The sequence below is a fragment of the Numenius arquata genome, chromosome 2 (genome assembly GCF_964106895.1).
Source record: "Numenius arquata chromosome 2, bNumArq3.hap1.1, whole genome shotgun sequence".
Classification (NCBI taxonomy): domain Eukaryota; kingdom Metazoa; phylum Chordata; class Aves; order Charadriiformes; family Scolopacidae; genus Numenius; species Numenius arquata.
In genome coordinates, this window is record NC_133577.1 from 15,949,808 (window position 1) to 15,974,277 (window position 24,470).

General features: G+C 45.7%; 1 protein-coding gene across 1 annotated transcript in view; it reads left to right on the plus strand.

The window, feature by feature from the left end:
- The first annotated feature begins 7,323 nt into the window (after positions 1-7,323).
- The window catches only part of SLC22A3 (solute carrier family 22 member 3), a 30,271-nt gene continuing 13,124 nt past the window's right edge, over positions 7,324-24,470 (plus strand). Inside the window, exons 1-3 of the mRNA XM_074163889.1 lie at positions 7,324-7,737; positions 18,684-18,787; positions 20,784-20,938. Coding sequence (XP_074019990.1) covers positions 7,324-7,737; positions 18,684-18,787; positions 20,784-20,938 — 673 coding nt within the window. The remainder of the gene's footprint in view (positions 7,738-18,683; positions 18,788-20,783; positions 20,939-24,470) is intronic.

Genomic DNA, 24,470 nt, shown 5'->3' on the forward strand with positions numbered 1-24,470 from the left:
AACTACTGGCTGCTTGAGAGGACTGATGGTGGGTCTGCCCTCAGGGAAGGCCACCCACCATGGCAGTGGATGTCACTCTCCCAGACTTTCCAAGACCTCCCCAATTCCCTATTCCACTGCAGCTGTCCAGCATGGAGCTGGAGAGGTATGGGGTGTGGGGTGGAGGGAGCTGTGGTCCCATGCCCTGTTTGTGGTTGGTGAAATCCCTTCATTATTCAGTAGCCCCAGCTCTTGGCTACTGCACTGCTGAGTCAATGGTTGCACATCTGCTGCTGCCAAGGGAAGCAACCTCATGGTAGGAAGAACAGGCATTTGCAGACAATGCCTTCCAGTTTCTAGTGCCCAGGGTTTTCCACCTGCTGCCACACTTTGCATCATGGTGACACTGCCAGGGTCCACCTGTCTGATCTTCCTGACCACTGCACTCCCCTTAAATAAGGTCCTCTGTTAAGGTATGGGTTTGGTCTGTAGACCCTGACAACTGAAAGCTCAGCCTGGAAACACAGCAACCATCTCAGGGACTCCTTCTGCCATCTGCACTCTTTTACCCGACCCAGCTTCCCAAGAGGCAGGTGTTAGACTTTCCATCTAGTCACTGCAGGATTGTTTCACAGGAAAATGTATACAAATGATGCAACCTTTTCAGACACACTCATCTTTAACTGGCCTTTGCTTCAGTTCCTCTGGTTGCTCAGGATTTTGGGACCTCAGACCAATATAAACAATTCCTTGATTTTCAAGTGTTTGTTGAATCATTCTTGCTTTGCATCTCCACATCAGATATTTACATCTTTGTATTTTTTTCTTAAATACATTCAGGAACATTTACCAAGGAAGGGAAAATATAGGAAATCCTTTTAAATAAGTACACTGACATTTAAAAGAAAATAAACACTAAAACAACTGAAAGTACTGAGCAATTGAAGTACCCTGTGGTAGGTCCACATATCCAGAAATGCCCATTTTAAGTAGCGTGCTAGGTGCTGGATCATGAGCAGCAAGGTTTACGCCCAGCTAAGCGACATGATGAAAGTGTCCTGGTCCCTCTTTCCTATTAATAAAGCATGTTAATCAAGCAAGAGGTGAGAATCTAGCTGTAAAGAATTCCTTTGGGTTGGTATTGTGCAGTTAGGACAAAGGACACAATGTTATAGCAGAGACAGATAAACTACAAAAACAGAGTCAACTATAAATAGCTACCACTAAGGGCTTCCAGAAACAACTACAAAGAGATTAGAGAAAGGCACTGAAGAATTGCTAGTTCCCATCCATCCTTCCAGGATGACTTGAACTTTTGCTGGTGCACTTGAAGTGCGCTGGATCTCTGCTGTGGCTCTGAGTTTACCCAACTCCTGCACCCTTTTTTATTTTCTGCAGAGCCGTATCTTGGTACTTTTCAGTGGTGGTAAAAAAAAAACAACCCACAAATTATTATCCTGGAAACCCAGAAACAGAAATTTGCTGAGACTAAATAATTTTTCACATAATTATGAGATATATATTAATTCTCCCATGTGGAATGCGATCAGCTAATTATTCAGGCTCATGGGGTATTTTGAACCTGAATTGTTTTCTATATGGAGTCATGCTGCTTCTATCCAAAGATGTCCACAAGATGGACAGTGATGATCTAGAATAATTGCTCTATTACCTTCTTCTCGTGTGTATGAATGCTAGCACTAAAAACTCTGCAAGGGTTTTTGCAGTTTTTCAAATTTCTTTTTTTTTAATGAAAGTCCCACTTCGGAAACAGTGAGGGAAGCAGGCAGCTAGTGAGTGGCACTCCCAGAAATCTTCATTGCACTGACACGCTTCTTGATATGGTTTAAAAGTTTCACACTTACTCTCACGAAACTGGGCTGGAAACTTTCACACAAAGCCCTTTTCTTAGTATTTAGAAATGTTTGCTTCCAAACTTGGTGGAAACAGGGTCACTGGGGAGGGATGTGCAACCATGAAAAATCACAAACAAACCCAATGTGATTTCCCTAATCTTTCCAGGCAGGATTTGAGGCAGGTGCGTCTGAGAGAGAAAGCAAGCTTGTGATTCACAGCTGTCTGATAACATGGGGGGCCTTTACACCCATCTCTGGAAATATTCCTGTTTGTTCCATTGTGTAAAATAGCCTTTGGTGAACTCAGTTTGTCTTATCTCATGGCTGAATTACTCGGTTATTCAAAGTCATTAGCAAGGGTCCTGACAAACTTGCCGTGGGATTATGGCGTATCTATCAGAACAGGAAGGCAGAGTCCGGTGCAGACTCTCTGATGCCTCCAGAGCGACCGGGTAAAGAGGAAAAGGATGAGGGAAGTCCCATACGGACTATAAAAATGTGTGTGCAGGAACCTCTTTTCCTCTGGCTGTCTTTCCTTCAGCTGACCTTGGAGAAGGCTTCAGCTGATGAGTCCTTTTGGTTCCTCCGTGTGCCTCAGATACTGAGCTGAAAACCAGATGAGCAGGCGTTCCCAGATGTGCTTGAAGAGCCACAGGCTTCTGCTGTTTTCCCTGAGTAGGATTAAAGTCAGTGAGGAACAGGCTATCTGCGAGCACCCAAATGTGTGGCACCTGATCTTCTTCAACAGGCAAAGAGGAACAATGTGCAAGTGCAGCAAGGACGGAGCCCTTGTTGCTGGCTGTGGTGGAGATGAGTCTGTGGGAGCCCCAGGGTCTGACAGCGACTAAACCCCATGTGCCTCCCACCCTCTGCACCAGTGCAGCAGGAGGAAAGGCTGAGTGTGTGAGAATGAGCACAGGCTGTGGGTGGAGGATGGCTTCTTCCCCTGCCGTAAGTTTTTCACCTACACATGCTCAAAATGACAGAGATATGGGCTGTCTCTGGTGTGGTCGCTACTGGTCTGGTTCGGGTTTTTTCTTTTTCTTCTCAGAGAGAGGAGAAAGACAGGAGCCTCTTTGATCCTGTTTTGCTTTTCCTTTCACTCTCAACTTTTTTTTTTTTCCCCTCGTTTGGATTTTCCCTTCTCTCCCTGTGTCCCCATTTTCCCCTGCTGTTTCAGGGGGAACATTGTCCTAGCAATGAATACAGATCCCCCTGCTTGTTGTACTCTACAGTTCCTAGAACTACATTTGTTTATATTTGTTCTTGGAACCAAGATAGTAAAAATAGCCTAAAGGCCATGGAAATAGTGAGGGAGGGGAGTATAATGCATTGTGCATTGCTTTCATGGACTGCCAAAAGGTGGAAACCCTGTTGATTGGAATTGACTTTTCCCATGTCTCAAAGTTAGCCTACAGCTCACTAAGTTGATCTGGAGGCCTGGGAAAGGACATACTCCATGGAGTAGAGTTGCCACCTTTTGGAAGAAAAAAAAGGAAATCTGGAAGAAAAGAATGGGGAGATAAGATGGAAGTGGGCGGTGAGAGGAAGAAAGATTAATAAAGTGAAGGGAAAAAAACAACAGGAACAAAAACCAAAACACAAGATCTGTCAGAGAAAAAGCTGCATGTAATTTAGTGTCCTGACTTGGAATGTGATTGTACCATATGTGGGAGAGGGGAGTGTAAACATCACCAATTGCCCCATGAAGAGGTCTTGCTCTGATCTCAAAACATCCACTACTTATTTAATCTCCAAAACCAAGCTTTCCATATATCCTTTCCAGCCTGGCTTCTTAACGAGATATGTTGTAACACTGTGAGCCCTATGAACACGCGGTGTTTCTGGGGCTGGAGTCAGGCTTCTGCACTCCAGTGTGGAACGCAAATGATTTTTGCATGGGAGAGCCAAACCCGTGGGATGCAGCACTGAAGGTGCATGAAAGATGAACTGAGTGGTGAGGAATGGCTTAGAACCTTGCCATCTTCTGCTGCAAACCGAGCTTTGTCATTAAGGTCTGCACAACGTACTTTGAGCTACTCCTATCCGGTTCTTTGTGGCAGTCTCTGCCATGGGGTCACTGCTTAGCAGGGGTACAGATAATCCCCAAATGCAGGGCTGTGGAGGTCCATGCTCCTTCTTCTGGCACGGAGAGCTGAAGAAAAGACTGGTGTAGGCAGTCTCCTGGCCCTAGAATGATGTGATGCTGACTGATCTGCACCCTTTCTGCTTAGGGCTGTCTAGTCTATAGCAGATTTGTCTAGGGGATGAATATTTGGTGCAATATGAATCTGTATCAAGCAGTGAGATAACAGGCAGAGTAGATGATCGCTGCCCAAGCTTGTTCCCGGGCCCTCTTTTATTTAACAAGAGGCATGTGTCTTAGGAGATCAAAACCTAGGTCATGCTTTTCTGCATAACTTTATCAAGGAAAGGGTGCTGTTACACAGGGTGGTGCCCTCAGATGTCTGCAAACTGGCTCATGTCACTGCCCCACTGCTTATAGTGTCCCAAAGAAGGACTTGGAGGTTTGTAAGTGTTTGTCTGAAGCACTGGCAAAGGTTATCCAGGGTGTTACAGTAAAGTTGTAACTTGCAGGGTTCAACCACTGTAGCTATTGATCCAAATGTCTCATGCTGTCACCCAGACATATAAAATGGTAGTCTAGTGCCATGAGCGTACAGGGAGTCTATTCCCCTCTAGACTACATAGTTTTCATTCTGTTTCTGAAATAGCTGTGACATTTGGGCTTCTAAACAGAGCTCCAGCTGAAGATGCTCAGGATTGTAAATTAGTTGTACTTCTATCCCTTTCTCTCTGCTCCCCTTTCATCACCACGTCTGCCTCTGCTCTTTCCCTGGCTTGCTGCCTTCTCACTCTTCCCCCCTGCTCTTTCTGTTCCGTTCTCTGCATCTATTTTTACTGCTTCTGTCTTCTTCATCAGTCAACATCTTCCCTGCGTCTTTCTTCCCTTGCTTCTTTCCCAATATCAAAGAGCGTAATTTTTTACTGTATGTATACGATAAAAATGTTTAAAATGTTTGTTTGACCCTGAGATCTGTCCTCAAAGATTTAAAGGCATTCTTTAAAGAGCTTACAGTTGCAGGCTTTGTATACAAACCGTTCATCTTCCCATCCTTAGATGTGTTCAGCTCTCACAGCACGTTGAGCTGAAATTCCAGGAAAACCTCAGGGAAGCTGAGAATTGCTTGCTGCAGGATAAAAGTATGCATAAAAATGCATACTCTCATGCATCTATCTCTGGGATATTTTAGATTTCTTTGACAAACTGGAGTCTTGCAGCATACTGATATGGTGGCAAATACTGATAAGCCATTTTTGGACAGAGAAATGTGAGTGAACACTGAGGAGCCAAGGTCATTTTGACATCATCTATGCCAGACAGTTTAACTGATTTTACTGAATGAATCTTCTTCTGTATGACCAGCAGCGTAACTGCAAGGAATGTTAGGAAGACTCCCAGACATTAGCGCTGATCTCTCTCAGCTGCTCGGTTTTCCGGCTTCAGGTCTGGCAGACTGCAATGCACATGCTGTGCATGACAAGAGCACAATGGATGAGATGTGTGAAATTTTGACAACCAGCTACTAGACCATGCTTTCTTTTGGGAATGAAAGTAGCTCCAGAAGCAATGTTGCAATAGTGGACTGAATTCCCACTCAACCTAATCTGGTCTAGCTCCGCTGATTAGCTAAGAGGTGGCCATGGTAGTTGCACCAATGGGTTTCTGAAACAGCGAGTATCCAACAGGGATAAAAATAATATTTTTTATTGGGTAAGGCTTGAGGAGCTGTGGAGGTTCAATAGAACCTCTAGCAGAGCTGCGAGAACAACGCACAGGCTGAATATCAGGCTCTGTCCCCATTCATTTGTCTTTGTGGTGCTCCCTACAGAGACAATCTCCTCCCCAGTCACTGGAAACTGTCAGGATAAACCATCTCACCTTTGACAACTTAGCATGATTGACCCTCCCAGTTAGGTCTATTGGGATAAAAGAGCTCCTGTTGTTTTAAACCAGCGATCAGACAGTGCCCCATCTTCTCAGGCACAGACCTGGACCCAAAGGCGATGTGTTCATGTCCTCTAAGCTTGATTACTGCAAAACAGCATAACCAGGAGTCAAACAAAATTCCCTCAAAAGCATCTGCTGATGCAAGCACAGCAGCACAACTACTTAGCAACGTACATCTTTGCTGAGCTCACACCACAGCACCAGTCTTCATGTTTGTTACAAAGTCCATGTCAGATAGTCTGTGTAGTAATCAAAGCCTTCATTGTTCTGTATCTAAGTGTTTTAGTAATTGCACTTTGCTTCGAAACCATTAGACACCCATGGTCAAAGCTGAAAGTAACTAGAGACAAGGGGCTGCAGGAGACATCTTAGATAGGTGTGGCCCCTGTGCTCCTTGCAAGAGGAGGTGGCCATGGACCTTGTGAGCCTGAATAAAGAGCAAAACGCCTGCTATTGCATGTCTGATCTGATTCAGGGAGTTCTGCACAAGATGTGCACACAAAATGCACCCCAATACTGGCTCCCCCTTCACTTCTCCCCCCACTCAAACAAACAGCTGAACAGAAAAGTGAAATAACTTGTTTTCTATTCATTTCTGAGGAAGAAAAACTGGTCATTTATCTTTTAAATATTTCTAAGACTTTGTGAAATTAAAATTAACAAGGTCATATAGAAGCCTTCTTGAACAGGTAGATCCAATGTAAAAAAAAAAAAATCCTGGATTTTGGACCAGTGCAGTTTGTGAGCCTCCCTTTATTTACACTAAAGAAAGGAAAGATTCTCGCAAATTAAATCTGTACAGAGGGTGAAGCAGCGCTTTGGAAAAGTAATGAAACTTTGCCACAGTATTCACTTCTATTTGCCGAAGGAAAGACTTTACAGCTCTCTTTGAAACAACTTTCCTTCTGCCCCCGCCATCCCGCAGAGAGGCTGCATCACTCACCGCTGCTTTTTGCTCTTTCCCGTTTAACTCTCTGCTTTGCCCCTGCACCTACCCACGCGTGGCAGCGGCGGTGGGAGCGGGCATCTGCGGCTCGCCCGCCCCCAAGGAGTTAACTGGGTTTATTACATAATCTGTTTAACATTCGGGATGAATAGGAAACGCACGCCCCTCCTCTCCTACAATATGTTTGTGCCCTTTAAATCGCGCTGCTCCCGGGCTGCCTGTGAGCCCCGCGCCGCTTGACATGCCCTGAGCCTCCCTCCCTCAGCCTCCGCGCTCCGGCGCCCGCTCGCACCCCTGCCGCTCATCCCGGCTCCGCTCATGCCACCGGCCTTGCACGCCCACCTGTCTCGCGTGTGTGTGCATGCGTGTGTGCGCACATGAGACGAGAGGGGCGAGGGGAGGCGAGACGGTCACGTCGATAGGGAGTGCCAGCAGTCGCTGGGAAGTGTGAAAACGAACTCTGCCATCGCTTGGACGGCTCCGACTGGACTGAGTGGTGCCCTCGCATAATGCCATCCTTCGATGAGGTTTTGAAGGAAGCCGGCGAATTCGGAAGATTTCAAAAGAGGGTCTTTTTCCTCCTTTGCCAGACAGGCGTAACTTTTTCTTTCCTGTTCGCAAGCGTGGTTTTCCTTGGGCAGGCACCAGGCGACTACTGGTGCAGAATCCCCGGGGCAGCCGAATTAAGTGAACGATGTAGCTGGAGTCTGGAAGAGGAGCAAAACTTCACGGTCCTGCCCTTGCGCCTGGGGAACGGGTCCTCCAGCGGAGAGTGCGAGCGGCTGGATGTCGTGTGGGATGCCTCTGTCAGCTGCGCCAGCCCACTCGCCCGCTACGGCAATCACAGCGTGGGCAACCTGCCACTCGCTGCATGCCACGATAACTGGGTCTATAAACAGCCCCACTCATCCATCGTCAGCGAGGTAAGGAAAATCCCCGTCCTTCAGTCAGTGGCTTCTGTTCCAGTATGTGATTGCAGCAGTAAGATGAAATTGTCGCCGCAAGGGTCGTTGCTTTGGTGGCTGGTTTTCCTTCCCGGATTTGTTTCGTTCCGAGTCACAAGCAAATTGGGACCATGACTATGATCAAGTGTCAGCGTCAAACTTTTAGGGAAAGGTGAGCTGATCTGAAGGGTGGCTTTCCAAAGCCAAGCAAAGACAAACACCCCACACAAAGCTTGCTCTGTCGCAGAGGGAATGTCAGATTAAAATAAAGGGTTAAGTCCTTGCAGCTGATGCTTCTGGTACTCAATTTTGGGCCAGCAACTTTGGTGGTGTAAACCCCAAGTATAGCTGATACCACTTGACGATCTGGATCACTGTATATTATTTATTCTCTGTATTTCCAGTACTGAAAATTGAAGTCTGAAAGTAATAAAAAAACACTAGTGGCAGACTGCCCTTCTCAGATCTGACAGGAGTCAGCAGAAATGATTATGCTTATTAAAGGAAAAAAAACCAAATACACATTTTCACCCAAAGCTATTCAGTTTTTCCTGAAATGTCAGAGTTGGAGAACCACGGACTGTTACCACTAGTGGTAAGAGCTGGCAAATGTAGTGGCTTTTTAATGAGGCTGCAAAAGACCATTTAAGATGCTTTCCTAGGAGATCCTCTGTGTAATCTGTAATCATGCTGTGGATGTGCTGTGGTCGGGCTCCAGCACACAGGCTGCACACTAGAAGTGTGTATTTTAAGGTCATCCTGACAGTAACTGTCACCAATACAGTGATGAGAAATATGAAGTGTGCTTAGAGGGGCTGGCTGGGAAATCGTCGAGGTGCACCACAAAATGTGTTGGCACAGCTGTAGGCTTTGCCTCCTGCCTGTCTCATGAGCCTCCTGCTGTGGTTTTTAACTAGGTGCTTGCACGGGAGCTGTGCCCTCTGAAACAGGGAGCAGGGCAGAGCAGGCAAAACCCTGAGCAAACACTGAACTGAAAAGTGGTGCCTATCCCGACCTTTCAATCCACCATCCCTCCAGCTGGGACTGCTGGATCTGCTCACAGGCTTTAGGCTCTTCAGAGCAGCAGCTTTGTAGCCTAAGCACCACATCTGACCTGTACAGCTTTAGCCAGGATCTATGCTCAGAAGATAAATCAAAGGACCTGGCTGGCCCTAGAGCAGAGCTTCAGAATTGGCTTTTGTGTGTGATTGCTGAAATCAAGGCTCCTTGGAGGGCCCCAAGTGACACACAGGGAGCTGGTGTCAAACTTCAGTCCCTGAGAATGATGTATGTCTGCCCATGCTGACAGTGGCAGGAGGATGAATGCTGTTGGGGAGCCATAGCCTGGCTCCAGAACAAAGCTCGGGAGGCAGCCGTGGTGGGAAGGTTATGCTGCTGCCTCTGAGGTACCTCTTCTAGGGGTCTGCGAGGGTTTAGGTCATGTTGCCATTTACTGGGTAGTCTGTGCTAACCATTCCCCTCAGAGCTTAAAAAACCCCACCATCTTCTTTTGTTGTTCCTTTGTTTTCCCCTTCAGCCTTGCTATAGGTGAAAGCGTGTAAGTCGTGTCCGTAGGATTGTGCTCAGAGTCTGTTTATGGCAGCAGTTTGTGTATCTAGCAAAGCCACTGTGATTTTCCAGCAGTGCTGAGCCACTGGGTACAGCTAAGAGAAAATGAAACCAGTGTTTGTCTTGCAGCAATAAATGGGAGTGAAAGGTTCAGTGTTCTCTGGTGAACACCTTGTCTATCTGCGCCTCCTTCCTCCCTTCTCCTGGGGACACCCTCCAGGGTCAGGGTCAGGGTCAGGATGAAGGATGAAGGGATGCTTGCGGAAACACTCCCCACCTGTGCTCCCAAAGGCACACACTGGGAAAGCCAAGGAGTAACACTCTGCAAGTAGCAGCAGGCTGGGATGATCAACATCTATGTGACAGGATGTGACAGGGTAGCAGGTCCCACCATCAGTGTCACTGCTGCTCCTAGAGGCGCTCTTGCTGGCCAGGGGCATCTCAGCCGGAGGGCGCTCAGCTGTGACCTGTGGCGCTTGCATCCTGTTCCCAGTTTTGCAACATTTGCCAGATAAGTCACATCCCACGAGGCCCACTTTCTTCATCTAAAAAGGAAGCTTGTGGCATGCACGTCCTGGCTCAGTTGCTTTGAGATCAGCTATTAAAAGGAGCTTGATATCTATTAATGTGTTACACATCCAGCAAAGACAATTTAAATCCCAGACTTAATTTAGTCTCCTTTTACTCAGCTGAGGTTCTAACATGTCATGACTCAAGTTAAGCAGATCTGTGCTCTGTTTAATCAGATCATCAAACATGGATTTTCTCATCTGTCTTCTTGTAAATGTTTCATTTTGTCCAAGTGTGCAGAAATGTTTCTGTTTCTTTCAACTATCTTAAGATTTCTGGCACTTTATGTCTGGCTGAATCAACAGTGGAAGCGACCAGGGAGACAAAGTTAAAAGGATGAGTTACATGACAATCTGAAGGACATATGTTCAGGGAGAAAGAGAGAGGGGGAAAAGGAAAAGTCAGGGTACTGAAGGAGTTTTTCCAGGCCTTCGGCAAGCGCAGATCTGGTGTGGATTTGCTGTGTGACAAGGGAGGCAGAGGGCAAATGCAGGCATGTAAAGCTTTTGCTGGGAAAAGATGTCATGTCACAGAGTAGGTCTGGCAGGCAAACCACAGGCCATTGCAATCAGTTCTGAGCACCCTGAAGAAAGTAAATCATATGGCTGGAGGGACTGATTGATGAGGAGTTGTGAAATGAATGGTATTGCAGTATCTGACTTCATTGCTCTGATCTGTGCATGACTGGAGCATGCTGCTTGCTGGCCCCTCTCTCATCTTAGATAGCTGTCTTCCATAAAGGCGTTCACAGTGGCATCAGCAGCAGGAAGCAGAGGAAAAAGAGGGAATGTGGACTGATAAAAAGCACCCACTGCTTCGTAAGCAGTACCTGAGGTGCCTGCTGCATCACCTGCTGCTGCGGGACTCCTGAGTCTCAGTGCTGGGGTACTGGGAGAACGTACCAGGGCTTACCTCCTTCAGGATTTGAGGAGATGAGCAAAACCTACTAGGAGAAACACATGGCAAAGCCAATTAGCTTGGTCTAGTGACAAGCGTAAGAGCAGTGCTAATGATTCCTTTTTAAAATCTTCTTTTGATGTCTCACAGGTTCTGAGAGAGGTTCCTACTCCTGCAGAGACATGCCTAAGGGTCTCTCTGCTCCATTGCTTTAGGGCAGCCTTTTTTGTGAGGGCAATCTGGATCAGAGGAGGAGTTGTCCGCTGGTGCTGCACACACAGCCCAGCACCGCGGTGCCTGAATTAGAGTCAAGCAAACTAGGGATGATGTAAAGGTTTTGAGATGTCAGCAAAGTCCCTTGCTATGTGTAAAACTTGGCAGTGACCCCTCCGACGCAATGCTGTCGCAGGTGGTAGATCTGTGCAGAGGACCTTGGCCCAGTGCAATCTGCTCCCGTTTAATTGAGCGGGTCTTGCACAGCTCCCTGTGAAACTGGAAGACGCAGCTGTGTGCGTCAGTGGTGGGAAGGAACCCAGTGGCTTCTCAGGTTTTGCTTGGAGAGGGAGGATGAATGGGTAATTATCGAGCTAAATCCATTCCTGGCTTGTGCCAGCTGATGCCATCTGAAATGATGCTGGTTGTAGCAGGTGGCTGGTGCTTGGGAGGGAAGGCTGGTGACAGCAGCACCTCTTACAGGGGGAGAAGAGCAGGGAAAGATGGCCTTTCTGTGCAGTGGATGGAGCAGGCAGAAGAGCAGGGGTGCCGGGGCGCTGCGGTGGACCAATGGGGGTGGCACAGCCTCATGCTCTGGCCTGGGACTCTGGAAGGAAGCCCAAGTCACCCCCTGTGCTCCATAACACTTGAAGTAGGAAGCATGTTGCCTGCCATCTCCTGCCAGGTGAGCCTCGTGAGGGACACATATACCCAGCACATACAGAAATCACTAAACCTATTTTCCCGAGGAATCTGTGCTGAAGACTGAGTCGCTGCTGACCTTTAATGCTGCTGGGCTTTGGCACTATGTACTTTTGGCACAGTGGAAAAAGTCTAGCATTCTGTGACAGGGCAGCTGGTGACAGTTTGCAAAACAATAGCCTTTTTTTTAAGCCATTTTTGGCGGGGATGACTCCTAGAGGCATGTGCATGAATTACAACTGCATCTGCAGGTTGAATGGCCTGTGATGGTGGATGACAGGAAGAGGGAAGTCTACACGGTCATCAGCAGCTACAGCACAGCTGGCATATTTTAGGCTTATTAGCAGCCTTTGTTGGCAGGAGTTCAGCAGAAGGGACCGATTCCAATATGCCCTGTCTGCAGCAAGTCTTCACACCGTGGATGATGCCGAGACCTGGCAACAGTTTACTGCCAAAGTGTGAGGTCTATGGTGGACAAATGATCATCTGAACTATCCAATTGCACCTGCTGGGAATAAATCTTCTTACTCCTCTGCTTGCCAGCTGTCTCAGAAAATAATAGTCAGCCAGCATTTGCAGAGAAACCTCTAAGCAAGGCAATAACGCTTGTCTCATAGGTTTTACAATCCCTCAGAGCAGGAGATAACATGGTGGTCAAGCTCAGGGTGGAGAAAGCACAGCTGGTCCTTTTGCTGTCTTCCTCCAAAGCAATAAACAATGCAATTCACCCTCAAAGTGTTGATCTAGTGTGATCGTTTTCACTGGCATGCCAGTACCCTCTTATTTCCACTGTCATGATGGGATTAATATTAAGTAGTGGAGGGAAAGGGAAAAAGGGCAGAGGAGCAGCAATTGCTGAATTTCTTATGAAGCTCTAACTAAGCTTTCGCAGTATGAGAGGGCCTGGAGCAGTTCCGTGCATGGATTACGTGAGTGGGGCTACGTTTCTGTCACTGCCATCGAGCCAGCTGGTACTGGCTGAGGGTTCAGGCCTTGGCTTTTCTTATTGTTTTTAGGACAGCTGCTGTTTTCCCTTCTTTAGGAGATGGTAAGTTTCTCTGCCTCCCTCTTGCTTTGGCCATGGATAGGCATAAGAAAAAGAGACAGAAAAGGTCTGTCCTAGGAGGCTCAATGAGACCAGGTGATCTGAGTGCCAGGGATGCAAAGGTACTGGCTGGGTCTTGGGCCATTCACAGGAGAGACACCTCCAAAGCTTTCAAAGCTAAGCTGTTTGTCCGGCCTTGAGCCACAGTGCCCTAGGAGCAGGGTAGAGGCTGACTCCATTTGTCCTGTTAAGTGCTTATCTTGAAACAAGACATGGAAAAGGACAGTGCCCTTGCTTTGTCCCTTAGCACTCTGAGAGAAGCTTTGACAGAAAGAGAAAAAAACCTGGTAATTTTTCCCTTTCCATTGCATGGGCTTGCAGGGTGTTTTGTTGCAGTAAGCATGTGTGAAAGATAGCAGTTTGACAGCCCAGAGGACAAGAGAGATGGAGAAGAGCTACCCAGCAACAAATAAGGAACATGCAGCGACAGTCTCCATCTTCCCAGGTTTCCTTAAATGACAAATATTGCCCTAAACCTTTTGTCACTGGGAGTAGAAGGGTAAATCAGCCTCTGTTTGGCCATTTGTATGAATGCCACTTAAAACATATGTGGGGGCTCTCAATATGCTGTTGTAAATGGGCTGAGGAATCTTTTTATTGACCAAAGAGTTTCATCCATCACTTTGAAATCTAATTGTAACAGGCAGTAAAGTGTTTCCAAACTCCTACTCAAAGTTGCTACATTTTGAGGAGCTTTTAATGACATGTTGTCATTTAAAGCAATGCATTTCTGCAGGGATAGGTGGGCTGAAGTGTTTTGGGACGTACTTGGTCCATAAAGGCCTCTCCAGTACCAGGAATTACAAGGCTTCCGTTAGTCTGCATGTCGAACTACAATGGAAAATGTTTGCCTTCTGCTAAAGCTATGAAGAAATGAGAAGTTTTCACAGCCCCTGTGTTTCCCAGTCATTAGTCATGTACGAGCACTTCTGTTCCCATCTCAGCCAGTTCCCACCCCTTTGTATAGAGATTACTCCAGTAATGAACTACAGGAGCCCAGTGCTAAACCTCTTCCCTATCCCAGGTAGATCTCGCTCAGGTGGTTTGTGCTGCTTTAGAGACCAGCAAAGTGCACCAGTGCAGTTCCTTCCAGCCACACCACTGCTACTGTAAATCTGCACTGGGATTTCATGTTGATGTTCCAGCCTCTAGTGGGTGGGAAAACATTCATCACAGGGATGCATTTCCAAGCAGGAGTGTATGGATGCCCATGCTGCAAGGCTGTTGGGGTGAAAGAGACTGATTTTCCCCAGTCTGTAAAGGTCACTATAGAGGGGACGTCCTGAAGGGGCTGGATCCTGCTGCCTGTCTCTGTTGGAGGCACCTCACTTCTGCTCAGGATGGCAGCTCATTGCCAAGGCTAAGAGGAATGGAGTGCAGATGTAGATTGTTCATCAATTTGGGCAGCGCAAGGTTTTTTAGCTGCCTAGATGGAAGGAGGCCATGTTCCAGCACACAATGCTTTTTGTCGTACAGCGGATGGAAATCATGCAGGTGAGCACAGGACCGAATGCGGAGACGAGTTGTAGGGTTGTGCTGGGTGTGTGCACTTGTGCAGTGAGGGACTTAGCTGGGAGCATGGCAACGCTGAGGAAGAGGACATGTGTCCTTAGCTGGCCAGCTGAGCTAGCTCACCCACCTGATGGTTGCAATGAGGAGCCAGCTAGCTAGGTTTTAACAGGGTCTAGGTGTAGCCATCGCTATACAGGTCAACAAACAGCCTTAAAATCAGGGTCAAGAGTCCCTAAGGCTTTCGTTTCCTTTTCTATATCCTTCCCCCCATGTTGCAGTAAATGTTTTAGCAATTAAATTTCAGGTCTGTGGAGGAAAGGAGACTGAACACGGTGACATACTCTTTCTGCTATGTTGTCCTGGGTGAGCTTATTCAAGTGAAAGCAGAAATGTTTACTTCATGGCATTGACATGGACTGAGAGGACACTGTTTGAGAGACACCTACAAGTGCACAGGGAGGACAGGAGGATAAGCTGTCCTCACTCCAACATCTACCAAATGTTTCTCCGTAGTATGTCTCAAATTCTGCAGCAGCAGGGGTGTACTGCTGCTGCTGCTGTAGAGGTGACACTTCTGAAGGGAAACTTCAGCTGTGTCCCAGCTTGGCGAGGCTTGTGTGATGCTCAGCAATGAGCCATTGGTCTCACATCTCTTCTGCAGCTTATTTTCAATTGGTGTGAGCTGTAGCTCTTCTTCCCTGGAGGTGCCAAATTGGAACGTTCAGGAGGAAAACAAAGAAAACCAAAGTCAGACAGCTGTGGTCTAGACAGATAGAGAGCCCTAGAGTTTTTAATTCTCAATGTTACCAATTTTGGAAACCAAGTGGGATTGCGGGAGGGTAGTCTGTGACATTTAAAGACCACATGCTGGGATTTTTTTGGTATGTTACGAGAAGAACATGTACTTCCAGGGAATGGGATCTCCTATTACTCACAGTGGGAGATGGTTGCTGACAGGGATAGCTCTTCCACTTCTTGATGCCACCAGATATTTGCATGGAAGTGCTCCTAGACAGTGAGCTCCTCACAACATGGACTGCATCTGCCTGGGCATAGAAGCAAGCCTGTGTGTTAGCAGTGTAAACATCAGCCCATGCATGGACAGGCCGTTCAGAAACGAGAGGAAGCACCACTCTGCTCCCTTTTGTGGAGACTGCTAGCAAGGGACATGGGAGATGTTTTGGGGGAGTATTATATAGGAGGACTACTGGCTAATTGGAGACAGGCTGAAATCCTGTGTAAACAGATGCAGAAGCTTTTCCTCCAACTGATGCAGATGGGGATAACTATCAGGCACAACCAAACCAGGTCACAGCTGAAGTTGTGATGTGGGTCTGCCAGCCATCTTGGATCAAAAAAAAGATCTCTCCAGGGTGTGCAATTCTCTTTTAAAGGTTACATTCCCCTCTAAAGGTTATGTTTGCAAACGAAAAGCAAGACATTAGCACGTTGATGACTTAAATGCTAGGTGCTATGTCAACCAAAAGAAAAGGTCTGAGAATGCTTATCTGTACCAGAAGTTATTTAAATACTTAGAAAATAACAAAGTACAGGACTAACTTGGGAGAGTACAGTTAGCGTATTGTCACTAATCTCTTCAGAAAGAGCTCATAGCTTCTTAGAAGTTTTCTGTATTTTCCTATTTCCCAGAATATTTAAAATATTTGGCTGTCAGCCACATGGCAGAGCATGAGGTCTCTCCTGCTGGCACTGATCTGACCAAAAACCCACAGGGAAGAGTGCAGCTATGTGGTGAGACAGGCAAGAAGTGTGAAAGACCAGTGGTGTGCTTTGAGGTCCAGGGAGAGCTGTTGTGTGGTGCGAAAGCTCAGCTGAGCAGTGACATCCAGCACCTGAATGTATCACCTGCAACTGAAAAGCTGGCTAAACTGGCCAGAGGAGCCGTGTCAGTGACCCACCAACCAGGCAATGTATATATCTGTCTATGCATATACAAGTCCAGCAGCTGTCCATATGGTCCCCTTGGTGCATAAACAGCAGTGCCAGCGTGTCCAGTATGGGCCCTGGCTGAGGAACCTCACCAGACATGTGGCCTGTGAAATTTCTAGCTCAGTACAACTCTGGCTAAATCAGAGAAATTTCCTTGAGCTCATGTGAAACCACTCTTCCTGGTTGCTGTCTCTGCCTATATCTTCATGTAATCGTTTCCTTTTTCTGTTACACTTCAGCAGTGCAATTTTGAAGCTAATATTTTCTTGTAGCTGGTTTTTAGCCTTCTGGTAAGCTGTATTGCACTCTACAAGTGGCTTCAGATGCTCCTCTGAGAGCCCCAACCTCTGCCATCAGCACAGTCACTTACACTGCCTTCTAAAATCTTCTTTTGATGGTCATTCTCATGAAAAAACTCTGCTTTCCAAAGCTACACCTTTTGATACCATTTGCCAGGGCTGTCATAGTTTCAAGAAGCAAGAGGTTAAGCAGTGTTTGAAGTCTGAAAGAGCCATTCCATGTTCAGGCTATTTTAGGAAAGCATTGCAATAGCCCTTGACTATGACAACTGAGAGCAAGTTTTATTCCTCTCAGAGGAAGCTGAGGCTTCTGCAGCTCCTGCTCAAGATTTACAGAAGTGGAAGCCAGATGCTGATGGGCTGGCTTGGATGAAAAGCGGCCAATCAGGCTCCCTGGAGTAACAGGGTTGACATCAAAACCATGACTTTGTTTCAAGTCAGTGGGGTTGGAATATCTGTTGAGTGGGGGACCTATGAGGTTACTAGCCAAATTTTTCTCCACAGTTGTGAGAGCTGGAAACTGCAGTTCTCAGTCACAAAATTCCCAGACATGTGGCTTCAAGAGAAACAAAAAGCCACAACCCCCTCCAAATCCTGGACTTCCAGTAAAATCATCATAACTAACAACAATGATTCTGCTGTAGTTACTGTCAGTGACAGTGCTAATAGTGCCTCTGGAACCAAAACTGGAGAGTTTTTAATTTCCAAAAGTGAAGAATAGCCCATAGAAATGCGTGTGAATAGCACCTGTGTGGAGTTCAGACTGTTGAAAGAAATGGTTTCTTATTTAGGCACATAAATAAACATTTAAGAGTATTATTTTAGATTTTGGGGTTCAGATTCAGGCTCAGTAATATCCAAGCCTAGGTACCCCCTGCGTCTCCTGTGTAGGCACCTCTGAAATCCCAGGCAATACCCACTGGGTGTTAGAACAGGCAAATGGACTAAGACAGAGCTAGGGTTCGCAGCACTAAATTTCCGAATCTGAAGAATTGTGAGTGGGAGAAGAGAATCTTCTCTCTAACCCACCCTTTGGCCACCCCATCCAAGCACAGTGTCTGAGCGGATACTGTGGTACGTGTGCTGGCGAGCACAAATGTGGCACGCTGTGTGAGTTTCAGCAGCCTTGTCAGTGATTAAAAGATTTCTTACAGCTAATGCCTAAAAGCAAAAGGGTCCCTCTAGGGTAAAGGTTGGCAGCTGCTAATGTCTGTGTCTTCCCTTGGTCCTGAAGCTGCATTGTTCCTAAGGTTACCCCAGGTACAGACTGAAACCTCCTGACTCCAATAAGGTCTGCAGAACGTGGCAGGCAGTGGTTGGTATTTCTTTATTCTCAAAGAAGCTTTAAAGTAATTTCCAATGACATACTGTCTGGATAACTAATTTATTTTTAATTCATTTTAGTTTTAATTCCTAGTCTCTTTGTCTTCCTTCCTCTCACCCACTTCCCTCTTCCCTTCACCCCCACTCATCCCCATGCCAATCCCTGTTAATGAATTCTTCAGATATCCACCAACGTAACATCATGATAGGGAGTTATGGCTACTGTAGTATAAGGAATAGAAAAGTCTGGGAAAGCTACACCAAGAAAATACATATTCAGTGTGTCTGAAATTGATCTGAGATCTGTGTTAAGTTTCCTCAGAGACCACACGGTTTTGCTTTTATCTAGAAGGCACTAAGAAAAACAATTAAACTCTTTCTGCAAGCAGATGTTTTCATTGGCTATAGCTGCACACCCTTATTCTGCACTAAACAAAGTCATGGTTTTGCCTTGGCAACATATTTAACAGTGTTGTGTTTGGTTTGCAAAAGGCCAATTTGCTTTCCATATCTGGACAACTGATGTATGAAGCACAGCATCCTTTTGGCAAGGAGGAGCTCTCCCTCTATCTTCATGATAGCTTGAAGAGTGCTTGCTATGGCTGCGCTTCCCTGGGCTAGTGGTGCTTGCTGTAGAACAAGCACATCTGAACTTCCAATTCTCCTTCCCCTTCCCATTCCCCTTCCTCTTTCTTGCCTGGCCTTGTGCAGTTTCTATAATGTTTTGCCCTGAGGATGATTAATGACCCACCTGGGGTATTTATGCCTCTGCCTTGTTCCTGCAGTATAACCTTGTGTGCGGCAATGCCTGGATGCTGGATCTCTCACAGGCTATCCTCAATCTGGGGTTTCTGGCCGGCGCGTTCACCCTGGGCTACGCTGCAGACAGGTACTGTTTAAGTGCTGCTGTCCTTCGATTTTTTTCAGAGGTGAAATCAGAGGTGTCACCTGCAATAAGGTGACAATCAGACTGTCACCTGCAATAAGCATGCTTCAAAAAACCTTGGAGGTTGGATAAACATCCCCAGCCTGGTTAAAAAAGCAAGGTAGTCTTCGCTTCCTTTTGGGCTGGAAACTAATACGATTGTACTTACTGATCCTGTTTGGATGTTAAAATGTCATGAAAAGAGGTTTTCTTGTGTTTTCCGATGTTTTCTGTGCACATCTGGACCCAGGAAGGGCAGAAGGACACAGAAATGAAAAGGAAGCATTCAGAGGAGTTTTATGGTCTGCTGTTTACTGGAGGATGTTTAATAGACATCATTGATGAAGAAAGCAGCTACTCGAGGAAAGAAGGAAGGAACTCAATAAGGAAACTCTCTGCATTCACAGGCTGGACTCATACACTTACCACTGAGGTCACAGCTCCCCCCAGCCAGTCCTCAACTGTGTTAGAGCTGGATGAATACCAAGGAAAAGATGTGGGTGATATTCAGGCTTGAGGTGCTGATCTGCCCCAGAGCAGGGAGCTCCCATAAGCTCTACCTTGCTCTTATAGTAAAGAAAGGAACGTGGTTTGTGCTTTGTGCTGATAATTAACGGTAGTCAATCTACGTGTTGGCTGAGAGCACCACTGATGATTCCAATGGCAGATCATGATCATATTTCTTCAGTTCATAAAATACTTTCTGGCTTTTTTATTTTTCTTTGGTATCTGTAATAATAGTAATAATATTTTAAAGTACAATTTCTTTGTGGGCAGGAATACTTACAGAATCATCTAGAACGTCATTCAGATAACAAATTTTGAACTAGCAAATAAAAGTACTTTCAAGGAAAACCTCATCTTTCCAAGGGATATAGTAATAAGGGGAAAAGTAAGGTGGAAAGATGCCATGGCACTAGCTAACTTAGGATATCTCTGCTCAATGTCTGGCTGGGCAGCTGTGACGCTAGCACTTTGAGCCTGTGTAAGAGTAGAGATATTACAGCTAATTATTAAAATAAAATAACGTGTTTAGGAGTACTGTGTATTAAGCATAATGTAACTACCAAAAAACCATGAGTGCTGTACATGGATAGCACTGGGGGAATGTGCTGCAGCCAGACCTGTGGACTTTTGTCTCCTTGGCAGCACTGAAACAAATGGACCTGGTTGAAAATACTCTGGTTTTTGTCCCATATAAATTCTTCTCATGAAATCTTTTGAACAAAATGAACAAACAAATATTCTCTCAAATACTTTTTGGTAAGATAAACAGCTGCATCAGTTTTCACAGTTTCTTCTTCTTAAAACAGCAACAATAACAATGGAGAAGAGATCAAAATGGAAATTCTATTTGTGTTCCAAGGACACAGTTGCCATGAAACTACAGGGAGGTTTTGTTGTTGGTTCATTGTTCTTTTTTTTTAATTTGAATTACAGTTTACCTTGAGCACACCTATTAATAATGATGTTTTTTGCTGGAAAATGAGACTCATGAATATGTTAAACAGACTTTGAAAACAAGTGGTCTAAACCTAAAAAAAACAATGGAAAATCCAATAACGTAATTAAAGAAAAAAATACTTACTTTCACAGAACTAGCTGTAATTACTATTAAAAGACTAATTTTTGAAAACAGAAATCCCCAACAAAAGTTGCCCTTATTTCAATGGGATCAAAAATCTGAACTGTAACATATGGGCCATAGCTTAGATACAAAAAGTCAAACTGTTTTCTAAGATAAAAAGGGGCTTGGTGAGGACATCACCAGTTTTAAAATTAGTGACATAAAGGCGTACCCCATATCTGAAGGGCCAACTCTATGAAGTTTCAGGCAGCCTCCCTTTGGAACAAAGTGGATCTCAAAAAGGCACTTTCACATCTAGCATTAAAATGAGGTGCCAGGGAAAAAAAATAATTCTTTGTGTCTTTTCATGATTTTCACTTTCTTTTCTAACAGATATGGCAGAATCCTCATCTACCTGCTCTCCTGTCTCGGGGTTGGGATATGTGGTATCATAGTGGCATTCGCACCCAACTTTACTGTATTTTTGATCTTCCGTTTTCTCCAAGGTGTGTTTGGCAAGGGAACCTGGATGACATGCTATGTGATTGGTGAGAACTGTTATCTTCTTTCTTTTCTGGTTAGGAAAAGTGAGGGATTTTTGGAGGACAAGGAGTCTGGCTACATCTGCTCTTGATAATATTTTTTCTGGGGAAAAAAGAGCTGGCCCTGCGGTCAGCAGACAATGAATAACCCAAATCCATCCTAGTTAATGCATTTGTCCTGCAAGACAAGGTGCCTACATGCAAATTGTAACTTGGCATCATCCATGGTCTGGGCACATGCCTGAGCTGAATGTTTAGGGAAGCAGTCACTGGCCTTTGTCCAGTGTTTCATGTTCCAGAGGGGAGGGACCTCTCTTCCAGAGGTTCCAGGGACCTCTCTAGCAGCTAAACAGTACAGTGTTTCCTTACCTGGCAACATCTGCTAACTTGCTGGTACAGAGGTGGCATCTGAGTATGGCAGCAAGTCCATACTTTTTCTGATACTCAGTACTGATATAGGATGGAAAGGAGCATCGGTGTACATGCCTACCTGACCTCATAGGATCCTATGGAGAAGAGTGAGGAAGAAGTGAGGCATGAGGAAAGACTAACAAGAGTGACGTGTACTTCAGAACTGCCCAGGCTCTCCTTTTGTACCCATTACTGGGGTACTTGAATATGCCTGTGAGCAGCTGGCCATAGGCAATTCAGTAGCAAGGCAACGCTTTCTGCTGATGTTATCTGAGGACTTTTATGGCTGTCTAATTTATGGACTCCAATGGGGAAAGATTAACATAAACAATTAAGAGGTGAAGGAGTGGAATGTGTATATATAAAGGTTTTCTTATAACACAGAAGATCACCAAGATAATAAAAATCTACAGAGCAAGCCCCAAATAAACCAGATAGATACACAAAGAGTGACATGGTTAATTTTGGCAGAGTGTGAACATCTTATGCAGATGCTCAGAGGAGTTAACTGCTTTTCCTCGCAGAAAAAGGACAGACGCTTGGATGGCTGCTCTTCATTCCTTAGCTGGGAGACTTTGCTTAGTGACAGGCTGGACACCAGGGTCCATATTAGGGTTATTATTTCCTGAAAAGGGAAAAGGAAAGGAAGCTTTTTTATAAATAGCATCAAAACAGCAGGGATCCAGACTCTTTGATAGGTTATAGTCATGGCCCAGCGATGAAGCTCCTCACATAGCAAGTTTACTTTTCATGAGAAAAGGATATTGTTGTGGCATCTTGAATGACTGCCAGGTTCAGAAAGGGAAACTCCTCTCTGGAACATGAAATAGCATGACATTGAGGAAAGCATCCTACTTAAAAAGAAAATCAACCATTCAGTAATCTACCATGATAATCCAAAACACAGTGATATAGTGATATATAGTGCAAAAATTTGTACCATCTCTGCAGTCTGTGAGGCCTATCACAATTTTTTAAAATTGCTAGTGGAATTTAGACAAGTGGGAGCAGAATTGCAACCAGATGCAAACAGTTACAGTGACAACCCAGGAACACTGTGGTGATGTAAGCGCCGTAAGCACCGGGCCGGGGGGGGGCGGAAATTACTTCCCAGAAACTCTCAAAAAACATTAGATGATTCTATGTATGCACAAACATACCTGTCTAGTCTTTGCGGCATCTAAAGCCCAGAAGGAACTAAGTTTTCTGGGAAAAGTTACACTGCTGAGTAGCTCAGGTCCAAGATCCAGTGAAAGAACCATAAGCTGCTTTTCCCCTCACTTCCAAGCACATGGCCTAATTTTAAACTGAGATCTTATCCTAAAACTTTGGCAAGTGCTCTAACACCAGCAAAATGTTTTATGACAGACCCATGGCTTCCTTAAAATAGTCAAACTTTAACAGAAAGGAATGTTTTGCAATGCTCAGATCAGACTGCCTGACTTTAGGAAAAGGTTCAGAGATATGACATTCTGAGGGACAGTGTATTACCGCAGCCCTAAGCAATGTGCTTAATTCTTGGAGTGAGTGATTCCATTTAAATCCCTTGAAGGATCTAATCTTATGTCCCAGAATCACCCAGTGTATTTACCAACCTAACATCTTTTAAGAGGCATACACAGATCATTCGTTTGGTTAGAACCAGGAGGATGGTTGACATCAATACATCTCCCAAGCCACTGACCTGTGCTTCAGAACCGCAACGGGCTGCCCCAGGAACCTGTCCTTGCGTTTACATACAGCCCAGCTCTTCCCAGGCCAGTGCTGAGGAGCTACATTTAGGCAATAGAATTGCCCCAGAGCCACGTAGACATGATGAATAGTCAATAAAAATAGTAATGGTGTCACATCCCTCTGCATGCCAGCTGAAATGAATCACTGTTACTTGCAAAATTGTGTCTCCTTTAGTAAAATAATAATAAGAAATGTTCTCTGTGTATCATAAACCAAGGTAAAACCCTCTGCTTTTACTCTGAAGGCTAGGTAGTGGTGACAGTTCTGAAACAAACAGGAGACATTTCTTCATGCACTGCTCATGCAGTAGATCTCATGGCCATGGGGTATTGCCTAAATTATGGGCTTACCTGGGTTTCAGAAGTGATTAGACAAATTCACAAAATAAAAAATCCACCAAAGGATTAAGAAAACCCCAATAAAGGCTATGTTTGTTCTAGTAAATAAAACAAACTGTGGACCATATTTTAGCCCTCAGAGCAACTAGCGTGGTATGGCTAAACCCTCTTCTCTACAGAGGCCTTGTCCATAGAGAGGTGATTCTGCCACTTTGCTCTGCTCTGGTGAGACCTCACCTGGAGTACTGTGTGCAGGTCTGGAGCCCTCAATATAGAAAGGACATGGACCTGATGGAGCGGGTCCAGAGGAGGGCCACCAAAATGATCAGGGGGTTGGAACACCTCTCCTATGAGGACAGACTGAGGGAGCTGGGGTTGTTCAGCTTGGAGAAAAGGAGGCTCCAGGGAGACCTCATAGCGGCCTTCCAGTACCTGAGGGGGGCCTACAGGAAGGCTGGGGAGGGTCTGTTTACAAAGGCCAGCAGTGACAGGACGAGGGGCAATGGTTTTAAGTTGGAGAAGGGGAGATTTAGATTGGATGTTAGGAAAAAGTTCTTTACCATGAGGGTGGTGGAACACTGGAACAGGTTGCCCAGGGAAGTGGTTGAGGCCCCTTCCCTTGAGATATTCAAGGTGAAGCTCGACGAGGCCCAGGGCAACCTCGTCTAGTCGGGGGTGTCCCTGCTGACTGCGGGGAGGTCGGACTAGATGACCTTTGGAGGTCCCTTCTGGCCTGGACCAATCTATGAATCTATGAATATTACCTGCTGAGAGCAGCCTCTGCCTGGAGGATTGTCTAGTCTGGGGCACAGGCCAAAAATGTGCCAGGAAGAGTGCTAACAATTTAGCACTAAGCATGACCATGATGCAGTCTCAAACCCTTATTCTGGCCCTATTTAATTAATTAGTAAACATGCAACCAGAAACCCCTCTAGATGAAGAACAGTGGGTGAATTAATTGAGGAGGTGTCATCCGTGCTTGCCCTGAACGACCTCGGTGACATGCATACATTGCTGAAGGCAAGACACTGGGATAGACAGACTTGTGACCTGAT